The following is a 17,988-nucleotide window of genomic DNA, read 5'->3' as shown; positions in this document are numbered from 1 at the left end:
ATGCCAAGAAACCAGTTTGGAGACATCTAAATAAATAATTCTCTACATGAGGTTTGAGATTAAGAATGTGCACTTGAAGAAGATTCAAACTGAGAGGTAAATAAATATAAGGTAGAATTTTTTTATGATAGGATGCCATTAGATGACAGTGAGGTGCTGAATTCTTGTTGTAAGAGCTCAATCAGCAAATCTCTAATGTGAATTCTGTTTGATTTGGGAAATGGGAGCATTTTTAAATGTGAACTACCAAGTGCATTCTTAAAATACTCCCTTTATGAGGAACTCCCCAGCACACTTCGCTAGTCCCACTTTCTTCATCTTCTCCGGACTTCAAAAGACGAAACAGAATACATATGGCACAAAAATTAGAAGGGATGTATCCAGGATCTTCAGTGAGTTAATGATAAAGAATGGCTCCTATCCAGAAGGTTCTCAATGATACATGAGAACTATGTATATATTCCATTCTTTTATCTCATCATCTAATCATGTCTTTGGGGTATGTATTACCCAGGCGCCTAGACTGTGTCTAACTTCTGTTTCCTTAAACCACAGTACCTGATACAATTTAGTTTCCTTAACAAGCACCCAAAATGTAAATAAAAAGCATTAACTGGCCTTTCTTGAGACTGACTCTTTGCTGTGTTACTACTGTGACTTGTCATCGGTGATGAGCCTAACACCTGACAGTCTCGTCTCTAGGGTAGATCAAGTCATTCCAGGCAAGAAGAGAGAAAACCAGGAAATATTCTGGGGGATCAAGTTTTCGGCCCTTTTCTATTTCCACAGGTATCAGGCAAATATCTGGTTCTTTTCTTGGCTCTGTTTCTTAGAGCTATTAAAAGTTGTCGCTATCCAAATATGATAGGGGTTATGATAAGACTTTCACACATTGTTAACTATTGATGTACCTCATTTACATAACAAACATATCCTGATAAAGTATAAATTATAAATTATATTCACTTATATTGTAGAACTGTGTCCCCGCAGTAATGATAACCGTATAAAAGAATATGTAGTTCTTTATACTTACGATAGTCTCTCAGACATTCAATCAAACTTAAATGCTAATATTTTAGACACATAATTAACATGGTTATTTGCTTTTCAGCTCAAACAGTTTAAACAGTGCCGCGTCGATTTTTGACGTGAAAGAGGAATAATAATGACAGGCATAGTGACGGTCGTGATTCATAACAGAAGTCAGCAAGAAGGAGCAGGGAAAACAGGACAGAAACTAGCATTTGCCTGAACGACCTGTTACGGCACAGGCACTTGTGCCACCCCTTGGCTGCAGAGACTACTGTCTTTGCCTGATCCATGAAGACATTGAAGTTCCAACAAACCAAACAATTAGCTAGGATTACAAAGTTAGACAGGGACAGGTTTTGGGGGGAGAGGAGAGTAAGGAGGGTGGTAAGGGTATGACAAAGGCCAAGGATGAGGCAGCAATAGTGAACCCGGTCTTATTTGGAGAAAGGAAACAAGGAAAAGGAGACAAGCACTTAGAGGCAAGTGGGTCACTGAGTAGAGAAGTAACTGGTTCCTCGTACAAGTCATTGAACGTTTTAAAAGGAAATGATATGATTATAAATGATCATGTTTTTCATAAAATAAAATAAAAGGATTTGAATGCAGTCTATCTGATTCCAATGGTCATATCAAGAAGAATATTAAAATATGTACTAGTTAAGCCTCTGAATCTTACTCTTTACCTGCAAGTGACACAGAACTAATCTAAGAGGTTACAGACATGTCACAAAATTCCCAGATTCCCTATAATCATTCATGTACTTATTTCCTCCAGAAATGTATTCTCAACCTTCTGGAAGCTTTTATATTTTCAAACTGAACCATATCTCAAGGCTAAGAAATCCCTTTGTTTATTCCCCACTGTTCAAAGTGACATCTTTTGTCTCAAGTAACTTTGGTCCAGTTTCAGTGGAGGTCACCAAGATCTCTTTCTCCAGGTCAGGAACCTACCCAGTATCTACCTAGTCAGTATACAATCAAAAAACTTATTTTAAAAATGGACCACTTTTTAAAATCTACAGAATTAGTATCAAAGAACTCTTAGTGCCTCTTCAGTATCCTTAAACCAGGGCCCATTCACATGTAGAATGATTGTCTAATTCCAGAATATCACACAAGCTGTATTAAATGGATAAACTCTTCATCACATTTCAAACATACTGTATTTCAGCCTAAAGTCTCACATCTCTAGTGCAAATGATAGTTACCTCTTCATCATCTTCCTCATCTTCAACATCCAGAATTCCTGAATCCTGTTCAGACTTGGGGCTAGTGCTTTCTATCTCTGTATCAAAAATTGTATATGCATCTTTCTTAGATTTTCTCTTGGTACCTATTCTGGGTTGTTGCAAGATGATGTTGTCCAGGTTTCTTTGCTGTTGGGCCTAGGATTGAAAGATACACACACATTTAAAAAAAAGAAAAAAGAAAGAGAACAATTAAGCATTCAAAGAACTAATTTTGAACAAATTCGTATCTTAAAGAAAATACTACAACAAAATGCCTTAGTACATAAAGTTTTAGTTCCAGAAATAAAACCAAACATATTAATGTATACATTTTCAACCCTGAAATTACCCGCGCTTGATTCATTCTTCCCAGTTTCCACAGGGAAAAAAAAAGATAATCAATCAATATTATCATAAGACTTTTCAAAGACACCTACGAAATTATCACAAAAATAAAATCTACTCATTTTCCTTTAAGTAACCAAGAGATAAGTGCACATGACCAAATTTTTATGTCTTATAAGATAAATGCCATACTGGAATCATTGTTTTGCAGAAGGAGGAACAGGACCCTTTAAGCTTAGGGGCCTCTTAAAAACAGTTGTGTGTATGTAAGAGATCAACACAATTCTCCTGATTAAGAAAACGAAATGTCTTAATAGAGTGATTTGAACTAACTAATCCAACAGGATTTCATGACCTTAACTGTGGAAAACAGCGTTTTAAAGGATTTCTTCCTCTGCATTTTTAGAGAAAGGAAGAGTAATCCTCTACACTTTAAGAAAAAAAAAGATTCAAATGATGGTGCTGTTTCAATAGATACAAAGGGTGGAAAGCGTCAGTTTCCAAGGTCAACAACAGAAGTATTAAACCAGATAGTATTAGAGCTGGAAGTGACCTTAGTTACCACTCAGGAAACTGAGGCTAGAAGACAATGGATTTGTATGGGGTCACAAAGCAAGTTTCTGGTAAATCCGAATCTCAAAGTATGATCTTCTAAATTCCAGATCAGTGATCTTCTCACTACACAACAGTCCCTGAAAGCATGGCAAAAAGTTTCCCCAAAAAAGGGGTTCTGTGATCAATAAATGGGAAACACGACATATCATGTAGCCTTCTTGTATATAGATATAGAATGCTAATTAACAGAATAAAGACTGGGAGAAGTCCTATTTTAAGAAACTTCTTTAATTTGATTTAATCCAGCACGTTCCAAAAGTATTTCAAAACGGAACTTTCCTTTTTTTAAAAAGTAATACTTAAGCATTAAAAAAAAGTTATACTTAGTATCATCCTAAAATACAAAGCTTGAGCAATGTGGTTTCTCAGAATATACATTCCTTAATCAATATGTGATCTTTCTCTGCAGTGACAAATAGATATTAGTTCAGGAGAAAATCAGTTTCCAAATATTCTGAATGAGGTTAAGGAATTCAAGACAAATATTAAGCATAAGATGTTAGTCCAGGCACTGGTTAAATGAGACAATTATAATAGGACAGAGAAAAACTTGAACTATGTGAGCCAGCTTCTGCCAAGAAAATGAAAAGAATCTACATTCCAGAGATTTGAATCAATGGACAAACTTGTTTCTCTACATAGTAGTTTGATATTTTGCTTTGACTTACATAAAATACGTGGCTTCGGTAACAAACTGAGATAGAGAAGGCATCCCAGAACATTTAATTTAGGTTTGAATATAAGACATATATATCCTTCAAGCATCAGAGACCCCTAATTAGATAAAATATTTTCTTTTCCCCTCAAAACTAAGAAGTTCTTCCCCAGTTCCTTCCAGGGCAAACCACACAAAAAGGAATCAAGGACTCTGGGAAGCACTAAGGGAGGGAGAGCTTCCTAAAGCTTTTATATTTACAAAAGCAAGCCCTCAACTAGAGAGTCATCACCTGCCCCTTAACTCCATCCTCCCTTGCAGGACAGCAATACCAAAAGCTTTCATAAGGTGCTCTTAGTTTATTGAATGCCAAGTTAATTATTTTTCTTTCACAGTCAACAAAAAACTGCCAGTGTAGCAAAAGCAATCAAAGAGAAGGCACACTTACGTAGTGCCTCTTAAACTTGAAATGATACAAATCTCCAAATATCCTGTGGAAGAAATTTTAGATCTCCTATGACTTGCTCTTTTTAGGTGGTACGTATCTGGTTTTCCCATCAATTTGGAAGAGCACAAAGTAGTTTGGGCCAAATTAGCAAATTAAGATAGCAAACCCAATGTTAGAAATCAAAGCATTTTAAGTTGTATTCCAAATCTCTATCAGAACGTGGGGTCTCTGTTAGAATTGTCAAGTCTTCTCCAGTCTGTAAAGGAGCAGTCAGGGAAGATCTGCCAAGCAAGAACTGGTCAAGTCAGGAACCCTAAATGTCAGGTAAGACAATGAAATGAATACTCAGGTGTTACCCATTATGGATGAAAATGAAAATTACCATCTATTCAGAATGTACATTATGGGACTGGCAGAAAGTGGAGAAGAGTAAAAATAGAAAAAATATATAAATACACATAATATATATTAAAATGAAAAGCCCATGGGAAAAAGCCTGGTGAAAGCCCTTCAGAGCTCTCCTAACATGCTAAGCTACCTCACCAGGACTATTTATTCCGTCCCTCCAGAGACAACCTTTATAATCATGAGCCAAAGAAACAGCTGCGTGATTTCTGCCACCTGGGTTGGACTGGCGTACGAGGACATGAAGCATACAAGTAGCAGCTAGGCCTTAGAAAGCACTTAGGTGTTTTCTTTTTCTTAGTTGTTCCTTCTCTTTGTGAATAATTTTTTACACATTTAACTACCTCTTCCTCAAGATTCCCTCACATATATTCTTCTCTGGTTTCCTAACATACAGAAATTGATCAAGGTTTATTCTTCAACCCCTCTCCTTTTAGCTCTCTTCCCACCCTCCCAAGATCCAACAGCACATCTCCAGTTTCCTATTACTACTGGGCTCTCCCATCACCTCACTTCCAACATCCCTAAAACGGAACTCATCACCTTGTCATTGTAATTCCCCTGCACACTGAGGCCAGGCTCTTCTGAAACCACGTCATTCATCATATCAGTTAGGCACGAGGGAAATTGGGGCGGGGGGGGGGGGGGGAATTAAACAAGTACAAATCCAAACTCGATAATCCATCACAAACTCCACCATAATGGAAGCTGAACCTAATTTTCCGATGTTCTTACCCAGTACTCTCCAACATGAATCTTCCACTTGAATCAAACTCTACTTCATAATATATTGGGTATATTTCCACTTCTGTATCTCTACTGAATGACTTCTTTCTGCCTGTCTCTAACCTTTCCTCCTAAACTCAACTAAAATTCTTCTGCCTTTAGAAAGCCTCCTCTTGCTGCCCTAATTCATGATGCTTTCTTCTGTATTGCTCTTTTCAGTCAAACATACATTGAATGTCTGCTTGGTACCAGGTATTGTGCTATGTGCTAGGAATACAAAGGAAAAAATGGAGTCTCTGACTCATGAACCTCACATCAAATTATTTTATGAAAAGCAGATAGGCAAATAAGTGAATGAAATTCTGTGCAATATGTATAATAATAGAAATAAATACAGAGGACAATGGTTGAACAAAGGAGAAAGTAATAAGATCTGCTTGGAAAAGGTTCGGGAAAGGCTTCGACGAGGAACAGGTAGAAAACTATGCTCTTAAAAGATAAATATGATTTTTCCAAAGGGAGGTAAGTAGAAAGGGTAACCATTTCAGAAGAAGGAAAAGGCATGAGCAAGGATCATGTGTGAAATAACATTATCCACCCAAGGAATAAGTGATTTTGTATAAGAGCATAGTTTACAAAGGACTAACAACAGGTAAGGTTCAAGATGTCAGTGTTAGCTAGTAGGCAATGGAGAAACAATGAAAGAGTAAGCGAGAGAATAACAGGATCAGCTTTAGAATTCCGGCAAATCCTCTAGGAGCAGAGGAGTGGTCAACTGGGAGAAGATCAAGACCAGAAAAAGAAAACCAATACAAATCACTGTAACCATCCAAATAACAATGGTGAGGACTTGAGTTAAGGTAGTAGCAGATATGCAAGAGGCAGAAGTACCAGGATTTACTAATTTGAATGTAGTATATGGAAGATGGGAAGGAAATAAAAATAACTCTAAGTATTCTGGCTTTGGTGACTAGATGGTGGGGCATTCCAAACAGTAGGAACCACGGCAATAGTAAGTTGAGAGCAGGATGAAGATGAGCTCGGGAAACTTGTCAGATGTCCAGGTAAACAAAGGACAGTACGACACTTCGGTAGGTAACTCTTCTTTCTTTGAGGACAGGAAACATGCTTTAGAATCCCCCAAGTCCAGGCACAGCCCACCCCAACCACACCCCAACAACCATTAGAATCCCCAAGCCCAGACACAGTGACACATACACAGTAAATTTTAAAAATTGATTACTATATAAAGGCAATAGGTAACAAAAGACATCTATGTGAGAATGAGATTTTGCTCAATAAAAGGGAGGGGTATCTGCAAAAGAGATAATTTGGATGTTCTACTACCTATTAGAAGAGGAAGAAAACGCATAAGAATTACCTAATATTAACCTAAAAATGTTGCTATTAACACTTTACAACTGTCAAATAGTGTCTATGAGGCATTACATATATATAAATATATACGCTATAAAATAAAGTTTTACCGTGAAATACAACTTCCAAGGGTGCCTACCAAGAAGACTCAGTTAACGTGAATCAAAAACTGAAGGCTCCTGTCTTTATCAGCCCAACACTGACCTCTAGTGGACTAAAGGAATACATACAAATGACCCTTAGAATGAGAAACTAATTGAGAAGGGTATAGGTTGGAGGCCTGATATATTTGCATGGACTTCAATTACAGGTTGCTATAGCAAACACCGAGCAAACTAAGATCTTCTTGGAGTAAAACTCTTTAAATCTAAACTCTGCAAATTATTCATTCTATAACCTTGGGCAGTCTCTTCACTTCACGGGGCACATCCCCCTCTCCAAAAAACAAAGTTAATAAAATGTACCTTAATACTGCCACAGGGGTTAAATGAGATAATACAGGTCAAGTATCTTGAATTAAAAGATAATTAAAACAACCAAAAAACACCCCAAATTTGCACGTTCTACCTGTCCTCTCTCTAAAAATGAGACAGGAATTTTGTTTCATTGTCCACTATGGAAGCATCTGCGATCCAGCAAGTATTTGGCTACATCATCATTACCGGCATCTAACACTGCTACAGGTCGCCATTCCGTTTCGCATTTGTACCACATTTCAAGTATTCGATGCCGGTATGAGGCACGTCGTGTGCTGTGCTTCACATCCTCTCAGCCTCAGCTCTTATTCCAGTGAGAGCGTCAGTAACCTGTTCTGCGCAGCCTTGGAAGCGGCACATCATGTAACCTGAAACCAGCTCTGACACTTTCTCCACACCTCTAGATTCCTTCCCTGCGGCTTTCCTATAATACCATAGCCTAGAATCCCACAAGAACTGCTTAGCATTCATGATTCTCAACCCAGAGGAGAGGTAACCACTGACCAAGGAACGAACAAATACATACTTCCCCTCTGTGTGCCTCCCCTAGTCAGTTCCATATGGCTTCTCGGAAGGTCCCAGGAATTAAGAAACCAAATTACCTACCATTGTACCACGGTACTCCCTCTACAAACTTTTCTTTTCACTCCTCCTGACCCTTAAATTCCTGTTCCATGGGTCACATGCTTGAATAAACCACTTACAACTCAACCTCTCAGGTTCCCTCAGGGAAACCAAGACTAAAATAACATTCCATACAACAAAACAGTGAAGGAGGAGGATGACCCCCCATTTTATGTCTGAAGCCCACAGGATAACTCTGAAGATAACTGGCAAGATCAAGAAATGATGATTCTGAAGTTGCCTCTTCAGGTCCCACCAATCCAAAGAACTGCAAAAGAGCTGCAATTTCCACACAGGCCTTCTTCACATTTATCAGCACTAGTCTGGCAACTAGCATTCTTTGGCAAATAGCTTCAATATCAGATTCAAACCAACAAAATGAAAACAAAACAAGGAGAGTGATTCAAAATGAAGGGGAAAAAACATACCAAGATCATGCAAAAAAAGTTATTTGCATATTAGTGTACATAGGCATGTGTATGATATTTTAAAGGAGGGATAAAAAGACAATTTATCATATCCTTTAGTCAGGTCCCAATAACCTAAATGCAGCAGTAGGATGAGAAATCTAGAATTATGATACTCTTGGGATGTTTTTATTAACTGAGGAAGGTGGACGCTATATCATCTTGAAAATTATAATTGAGATCCTTAGTCCTCTGAAAGTCTCCAGTTCATATTTAAACCTATATTTCATTGGGGAGAAAGTCTTTGCACTAACAAAACTCACTGTAGTAAGATGTACTGTATGTAGGGTATTACAATTTGTATGAAGAGTAAAATTTTGTAAAATTCCCTTGTGAATTAGGATATTCCTAGCTCTTTTAAAACACTATCTTATTCCTTTGTCAACACACATGCACACCACAAATATACATGTGTTAATTGCAGTTAATTGGAAAATAAACAAAGAAAAAATGGGGGGGAGGGGAATCTATCAAAATCTTCACTCAGTAATAATCAGTTACTTTGGTGAATGGCAACCTATTTTCTGTGCATATATAAAGATTTCTCTTTTTGCTTCTCTATATTTTCTATTTATCTGCAATTAGTATTTATATTGGTATGTCAGAAAAGAATCATACTGGATAAAAAGTTTTTAATCTGGATAAATCTTTTTGCTCAAAAATATTTCACAAATATCTTTCTCTACAAATAAAAACACTTATAACATTTATATTTTATTGTATTTTAAAGAAGAAATGTTTATTTAAACATAGTCTAGCATTGGACATTTATATCGCTTCCAATGGTTTGCTGTTTAATAATGCTGAAAAGACTACCTTCAGAGCTAAAATTCTGTGTATATCCTTAATTTTTTTATTAGGGGAATTTGTAGAAAATCTAGATAAATGTTGCAAAATAAATAAACACTGACAAACTGCCCTCCAGAAAAGCTAGGCCACTTCATAGTAACACATAAAAGTATATGAATGCTTATTTCCTAGCCCCTACAGCATCAGAAGGCACATGACAGCAAAGGAAGAAATGATAACATGTAATTAGATTTGGGCTAGGTAAAAAATGAAAACTATCCCATTCTACAATTATATCCCATTCTACAATAAATAAATATAAATATTTATTTATTTTCCTCTAGTACTTCTATACCTTAATTTATTCTACATTAATATTTTTAATCCTTCTACACTTTACTATGAGTGTTATACGAGAAAGAAAACTACTTCCTCAAATGTTTATTTATCCCAATTCAACTTTTTAGAACAATTCATCTTTTCCCAACTGTTTTATTTTAAATGTCTGCCAAATGAATATCATCTCATGGTTCTAAAATTCTAACAATACTGAAATTATATTAATGAAAAAGACAGTAGACAGTAGACTTCTTAGGCCTTTTCCCACCCCCAATCCTGCTCTGTAGAGCTAATATTTTTACAACCACATTTCTAAATAACACCCTTACTTCATGGCAAAAACTTAGATCACTTAAAAATCTACACCCCTTACCTACTACTTCTTCAATTATCCTCCCAACATAGTATTTTCAGTTAAAGTAATAATTGGTGTCATGTAAGCATACTGTCTCACTACAAAGCCAAGGACATATGTAATGAGTACATGTATTTGATTACAGTTCCTTTCTGGTCGTTTTTCAGTTCTCTTGGAGTTTCAAATTGCCTACATTTTCTAAAAATTCTCTTAATGTTATAACTACAATTAATATTGATCTTTAAAAAAAAAAAAAAAAAAAAAAAGCTCATCAAAATACATGCTGCATTCAAGCCCTATTATTCCTAAAGGTATAACCTGGGCTGATTGTCCATCACAACTGTCATTCTAGAGGAAACTTACTTTTATCTCTCACTAGAATTAGAACCATAGTTTCACAAATTCCATATCTATCTTTCACTTAATTTAGTCCCTCGTTTTGTTGGAGCATATCCTCACGTAATTTTTAAAAATGAAACATGGCAGCTAAATTTCTTGTCCTTGCATTCTAACATGATTTTAATCTTTCTTCACATTAAACTGATAAGTATTAAACTGAGTACAGAATTCAAGGTAGAATATAATTTTCCCTAAGATTATTGAAGGCATTGCTCCATTGTCTTCTAGCATCTATTATTGTTCGTGAGAAAGGCAATGTCATTTTGGTCTTCATTCCTTTCTATATTTTATAACTTTTTCTCTCTGGAAGCTTTTCAAACCTTTACCTATTATGTTCTAAATTTCACAATGATGTACCTTGGTGTAGTTCTTTGTTTAATTTGTTCGTTATGATGGGTAATATATCCATGAATCTGGAAGTTTAAGTGCTTCAGATAAGGGGAATTTTCTTGTATTACTGCTCAGATAATTTTCTCCCTTTGTCAAGAATTCCTAATTGGTACTGAATTCTCCTATAGTTCTTCCTGATGATCTCTGTAACATTTTTATACAAAGAACCAAATTTTTAATTTTTGAGGATACCAATTAATTTTTTCGACATATTCTGTTTTCTGCATTATCTGTTCCCTCTAGGTACTTTTTTATTGTTGATACTTATTTTCTCACAGTAGTAGATTTTGGTCTCTCTCTTTCCAGTTGGACATTTTCCTCAAATGTCTGTTGATCCTTGGCCAATCATTCATGTTTATAATAAATCACTTAAGAGCTTACAGAAAAGTCTGTGGGCACAGGAAGATTTGTCAACTAGCAAGCTTCACTTTAGGAAGTCTAGAAGGGAGATCCCTCTCTGCTGGGGAAATCCAAATGGTAATTTGTGGCAATATTTTATCAATTTCTCTAGAAAAGAATCTTCTAATCTCCCACTGAAGACTATAAGTGCAAATATTCCATGCATGAAACAAGAGAAGTGGAGGAATTACATGTTTTATATACTAACTTTCAACAAATCACACCTTTAAGCCCCTCGTCTTACCCCCATCATCTATCATAACTCACACCTCCAAAATTTCAGACAATGGAGTTCTCTGTACTAACCTGATTTCTCCATTCCCTGGGTACCTCTGTTTAAACTTGCAGTTGTGCCTTCATACATCCTGCTATCTTAGTTACCACTCTTCCCTCAGCCTTTTTTCTTCCAGCTTTATTGAGATGTTATTGATATGTCACGTATGTAAGTTTAAGATGGACAACATGCTAATGTGATACACATATACACTACAAAATGATTACCACAATAGGTTACTTAACATCTCCATTCTATCACATATGAGGTCTGACAATTACGTTCAAGAACTTGCTACCATGCGCTTACATTAGCAGCACATACAAACAGCTCAGTAAGGTTTCATAACCTTGGTATATCCGTGTCTCATAGCTGTGTTCATGCTGACGTGTGGCGGTGTCTTGCTGAGTGGCGTTCATCATTGTTGCGTGTCTTTGTGCGCCATCACAAGAATGTCTGAGCTTGAATTAGAGCAATGAACAAATATTAAATTTCTTCTTAAACTTGGCAAGAGTGGAAGTGAAATCAGGGACAGGTTGGTCCAAGTTTATGGGGATAAGGCCATGAAGAAAAAGACAGTGTACAAATGGATTAAATGTTTTTCTGAGGGGAGAGAACACATCACTGATGAAGAGAGGTCAGGGTGGTCAACAACGAGTAGAACTGACAAAAACATTGCAAAAATTTGTCGAATTGTGAGTCAAAATGATCAGCTGACTGTGAGAAGCATAGCAGACCAAATGAACATCGATAGAGAAACAGTTAGGAAAATCTTAACTGAAAATCTTCCATGAGAAAGGTGTGTGCAAAAATGGTCCTGAAGGAGCTCACCAATGAACAAAAGCAAAGGAGAGTCGGTTTGCCAAGGCCTTTCGGAGAGGCAACATGATGTTGTAGGCCATCTTATCACTAGTGATGAAACATGGGTGTACCAATATGACCCTGAAACAAAGTGTCAAAGTTCACAATGGAAGTCAGCCAATTCTCCATGACCAAAAAAGTTCCATCAGTCCAAATCAAGAGTCAAAACTATGTTGCTAACTTTTTTGATATCAGAGGGGTTATTCATTATGAATTTGTACCAACTGGACAAACAGTTAACCAAGTTTACTATTTGGAAGTGCAGGAAATGCTGCATGAAAAGATGAAAATGACCTGAACTTTTCACCAACTATTTATGGCTCTTGCATCACGACAATGCACCAGCTCACATGGCACTGTCTGTAAGGGAGTTTTGAGCCAGTAAACAAATAACTGTATGGGAACACTCCCTACTCACCTGATCTGGCCCCCAATGACTTCTTTCTTTACCCAAAAATAAAAGAAATATTGAAAGGAAGACATTTTGATGACATTCAGGACATCAAGGGTAATACGATGGCAGCAGCTCTGATGACCATTCCAGAAAAAGAGTTCCAAAATTGCTTTGAAGGATGGACTAGGCACTGGTGTTGGTTCTTAGCTTCCCAAGGGGAGTACTCCAAAGGTGACTGTAGTGATACTCAGCAATGAGTTCACGAACTTAATTGTCAGACCTTGTAATGATCATTTTTGTGTGCAATGACATTTATGGCCTACTCTCCTAACAACTCTGAAGTATATAATATTGTTAATTATAATGATCATGCTGTATATTAGATCCCCAGAACTTATTCATCTTAAAGCTGGAGGTTTGTACCCTTTGATCAACATCTCCCCATTTCCCTTGTCTCCCAGGCCCTGCCAACCACCTTTCTACTCTTTATTCCTAAGAGTTTGGCTTTCTAAAATTCCACATATAAGTGAAACCATATAGTTTTTGTCTTTCTCTATCTGACTTATTTCACTTAACATAATGGCCTCAAGGTCCATCTCTGTTGTCACAAAAGGCAGGCTTTCCTTCTTTTTACGACTGAATAGTATTCCATTGTACTTATATAGAACATTTTCTTTATCTGTCCATCTGTCAACGAACAGTTAGGTTGTTTCCATGTCTTGGCTATTGTGAATACTGCCTCCAGTTTTGTTATTCTTTCTCATAATTGCTTTGGTTAGGTCTTTGGTAGTTCCACACTAATTTTAGAATTTTTTCTTCTACTTCTGAGAAAAATACCATTGGAACTGTGATAGGCATGGCATTGAATCTGTGGATTGCTTTGGATATTATGGATCTTTAAACAACATTAATTCTTCTGATCTACAAACATGGGATATCTTTCCATTTATTTGTGCCTTCAATGTTTTTCATCAATGTCTTGTATTTCTCAGTGTACAGATCTTTCACTTCTTTGGTTACATTTATTCCTAAGCATTTTATTGTGTTTGGTATTGTAAATGAGATTATTCTCTTTATTTCCTTTACAGATAGTTCATTATCAGTGTATAGAAATGCACCTGATTTTTGTATGTTGGTTTTGTATTCTACAACTACTGAATTTGTTTATTAGCTCTAACATATCTTTGGTGGAGTAGTTAGAATTTTCTATATGTAAAATCGTTCCATCTGTAAATGAAATATTTTTACTTCCTACTTTCTGATTTGGCTGCCTTTTATTTCTTTTTCTTGACTCATTTCTCTGGCTAGGGCTCCCAGTACTATGTTGAATAGGAGTAGTGAGACTGGGCACCCCTGTCTTCTTACTGATCTTAGCGGGAAAGCTTTCAGATGTCCACCACTGCGTATGATGTTAGTTGTTGGTTTTTTCTTATACAGCCTTTATTATGTCAAGGTATTTTATATATATACCCAATTTGTTGAAAGTTTTTATCATGACAGAAAGTTAAATTTTTTTCTAGTGACTTTTCCGCATATACTGAGATGATCATATAATTTTTATCTTTCATTCTATTAATGTGGTATATCACATTTACTGTTTTGTGTATGTTGAACAACCCTTGCATCCCAGGAATCCCACTCTATCATGGTGTATGACTCTTTTACTGTGCTGTTGAATTCTGTTTGCTACAATTTTGTTGACAGTTCTTGCATCTACATTTATCAGGGATCTTAGCCTGTAGTCTTCTTTTGTTGTAGTGTCCTTATCAGGCTTTAGTATCAGGGTAATTGTAACTGGCCTCTTAAAAAGAGTTTGGGAGTGTTCTTTCCTCTTCAATTTTTTGGAAGAGTTTGAAAAGGACTGATGTTAATTCTTCTTTAAATGTTTTATAGAATTCACTAGTGGAACCACCTGAGCCTGGGCTTCTCTTTGTTGGGAGGTTTATGATTACTGTTTCAATCTCCTTACTTGTTAATGGTCTGTTTGAATGAATGAATGAATGAATGAATGAATGAATGAATGAAGAGCATCAGAAATTAAAAATTGTTGAGCAAATATAAAAGCAAGAAAGAGAGGTTCCTTTTGAATACAGAGTGATCAAGGAGCGTCTCTCTCATAAAGTAGCATTTGTGTTTCAGGACTTAGTGCTATTTATTTAATTGGTAGGTGCTTAAGAAAAAAAGAGACAAATACATGTGGTCAATCCTTTAATCCTGAGTTCTCACACACTTTTTAAACTATTATAAAATTATAACATATTCTAATACCTGAAAGGACAATGTCCACCCCGTTAGTCATATTTCAAGAATTTCTAAGTTATTTTCAAATAGAACATTTTTTTTAGAATGCTAGCTACCAGAAGATAGGATGGTGGTAGGTTTTGCTTAATGTCTAGCACATTAATTCGTCAATTAAAATCATTTATGCATGATTCTAAGATAGGCTGGTTCTTGAGTAAACTAAATTTCAAGATAATTCTTAACTCTCTTCCCCACGAATTTCTGCCACATATCAGGTTGAGTTTTATATCCTTTATCATTGTCAGTCTTTATGTGGTCATGAAAATGACCCCAAAATATAGGTAAAATTGGGATGAAAAGTAATCAAGGATAGGTAGTACTCTTAGGGTAAGACTCCGTTAGGTGCCTAGTATTCTATGTTTTAACCTAGTCTAACAGAAAAGATAAGGCCTATTATATAAGCAACGTTTTCTCCAAAGACTACCCCATCCCACCTGATAAGGGCCAGAAAAAGTTAGAATTTTAACTATTGGTTCATGCCAATGTTTCAACCGAACTAATAGTTTCAACTATAACTATAGTATCAAAAAGATGCTAACTTTACATCCTACTTGTAGACTTTCATTGTAGCAAAGGATAAAATTATACAAAAAACATACAACTTCTATGTAGCCCTTTTTCTCCCCCCACAAGATAACTGCTAAAATTGGGGGGAAAGAGAGTAGGCATATACATCAACTAACAACTCACATAACCTTTAAATCACTCTTCTCAGTCAATTCAACCTAAATTACATCTGAAAAGTAAATACCTAATAAATGTGTTACTAGGTAACATAGTCATAGTATATCACCAAACTACATAATAAGCTATCATTCTCCATGTCCCTTCCATTTCTGCCATATAAAACAAGCTGAAGGAGAAATGTCCCCTGCCATTTACAAGACTTACAATCAAAACCCAAGTGAGGAAAATAAACACAAGAATACAATGAAGAAATGTAGTGGTAGAAAGTAAAATTAATAGCATCCTGGGATCTATTCCTAAAAGCAAGGATTATTCCATAATTACCTATTCTATTGATTCACCCTTTCAACAAATTAAAATTCTAATAAATCAATCTTTAATTATCCACTTTCTTCCTTCTAGGAAACTAGGTGAGTCTTGCCTTCACCCATACCTTTAAATTCTGGAATGCATTCCTAATAATAGGCAGAGTTTCAAGAGCTCTCAGAAGCAGAGGAAATACCCATCTTTCCAAAGTGTCCCAAGTACAAGTCAGTTCACCGAAGACAAGTATTGTTACCATACTTCTTCAACCACTTCCAAACTCTGATAGTTATATTTGTTTGAATAAAGATGAGGAAAGGCGGAGAGTAGAGAGTGATAGGGAGAAGGAGGCAGAAAAACAACGTTAGGTAAATGTTAAAAAAAAAAAAAAAATCACTACCAATAGACTCCAAAGGGCAAATGCTTCCAATTTTAACATTACATTGATTATTCCAATCCACTATAAACTTCCTTTCAAGTGTATTTTTGGGTTTTCTCTGTGCAGTAACATCATAAGAAAAGAAATACAATTAGGCCCCAGTTTGCAATTGTCTGTCATAAAGATTTTTTTTTTCCTGACAGATTTCTTCACAAGAAAGTTAAAATTAAAGGAATTGCTGTGATAAAACTAAGCAATGTGACTAAGAAGAAAAAAATACTGGACATAACTTACAGCTCTAACTGCTACTAATTAGTTGTATGTCCTTGTATGATTTCAGTTTGTTCAGTGAAAAAAAAATGAAGATTTTGAGTCTCTAAAGATAATTCTAGCTTTAAAATTGTATATATTTATTAGTTCAACAATTGAAAAAACATTAATTCAGTAAAAAAAATACATATATAGAATAAATCATTATCAGACTTTGAAAACGAAAAAAAAATAAAGGGATCACTTTTTTTAAGTACTATAATTTTTTCTGACAATATACATGATACAAAGTTAAAACTTCTGTAATAATTAATATCCACATAATCTGAATTAAAATAGTAACTATGGTTCTAAGTAAACAGCAAATTTCTCCTTTCCATCTACTTCAACAAAGTGTTACAAAGTGCCCTGAGTTTCCTAAATGCTGTCAAAATGGAAAATATTCAATAGAATATATTAAATATTTAAAACACTTAAGCACATGGTCCAGAAAATAGACTATTCTTTAGTTAAAAAAGTAAGTTTTAAATTTTGGAAAGAAGCATGATATTAAGCTACATTCTAGAATTTCTTTGTACCTAAGTGATCCACTGAGACATACTGTCTACTTAAAAATTAGTTTTACCCAGCAAAATTAAGAGGAGTCTAAAACCAAGTTACTGTAAGTATGTGCCCTGAGACACGAGAACTACTTACTTCCCTATGTCTACCTACTGACTCCCTTCTCATGTTTTTGCACCAAGAAAATGATATAACAGATCCAACATAATTTACTTGACATGGTATTGCATGAAAAAAAAAATGATGTGTTAGAAAGCCACATTGGATTTAAACATTCTGTTTCAAATAAAGGCTTCTATAAGAAGTCCAATGAAGAGAAGAAATTTAAAAACCACATCAAAGTGAAGGCAATACTCCAAACTGCCCTCTAAAGAGAGGAGAATAATGAAGGAAGCCAATTTTCAGCAGGGAAACCCATACCTTTAGTGTGGTTTACTAGGAAAGCCAAGGTATGCTTCTATCCTGTAAATTACCTTGACTTTAGGACATAAGTCACTGGCTACATAGAATGCTAATGAGACCAAGGATGTGGGATTCAAATGTGTATAAGACAACTTCTCAGGGAGAAAAACTCCATACAAGGAAAAACTTGGTAATAGTCCTAGTAAAATTCATACATTGTATAAAACTACCGGTAACAAAGCAAATCTGGAAAAATAATATGGATAACATTGCAGTTTATAAATATAAATAGAGAACACTAAGCTTATGTCCACATTCTAATATAAAGAATGTCTAAAGAAAAGCTACCAAGAGACCAAATTTATAAGGAATATGAATATTTACAAGAAAAATATGTAAGTCATTACACTGTGCTTGATTCACATCCCATTAACAGCAAAAATCACAAAGAAAAAAACTGCAAAAATTAAGGTTTCCACAGCT

General features: G+C 35.6%; 1 protein-coding gene across 3 annotated transcripts in view; it reads right to left on the bottom strand.

Annotated features, from left to right (window-relative positions):
- EXOC6B (exocyst complex component 6B) overlaps nt 1-17,988 on the bottom strand; it is a 629,322-nt gene that overhangs the window by 348,862 nt on the left and 262,472 nt on the right. For all 3 annotated transcript variants that reach the window (XM_074332164.2, XM_074332163.2, XM_088796094.1), the window contains one exon: nt 2,244-2,420. In XM_074332164.2, coding sequence (XP_074188265.2) covers nt 2,244-2,420 — 177 coding nt within the window. The remainder of the gene's footprint in view (nt 1-2,243; nt 2,421-17,988) is intronic.

Source organism: Rhinolophus sinicus, chromosome 2 (assembly GCF_057876585.1).
Source record: "Rhinolophus sinicus isolate RSI-liver-muscle chromosome 2, RSI-T2T, whole genome shotgun sequence".
In the NCBI taxonomy this organism is placed as follows: Eukaryota; Metazoa; Chordata; class Mammalia; order Chiroptera; family Rhinolophidae; genus Rhinolophus; species Rhinolophus sinicus.
Note: the sequence above shows the minus strand (reverse complement) of the source record. Positions and strands in the feature narration are given on the sequence as shown.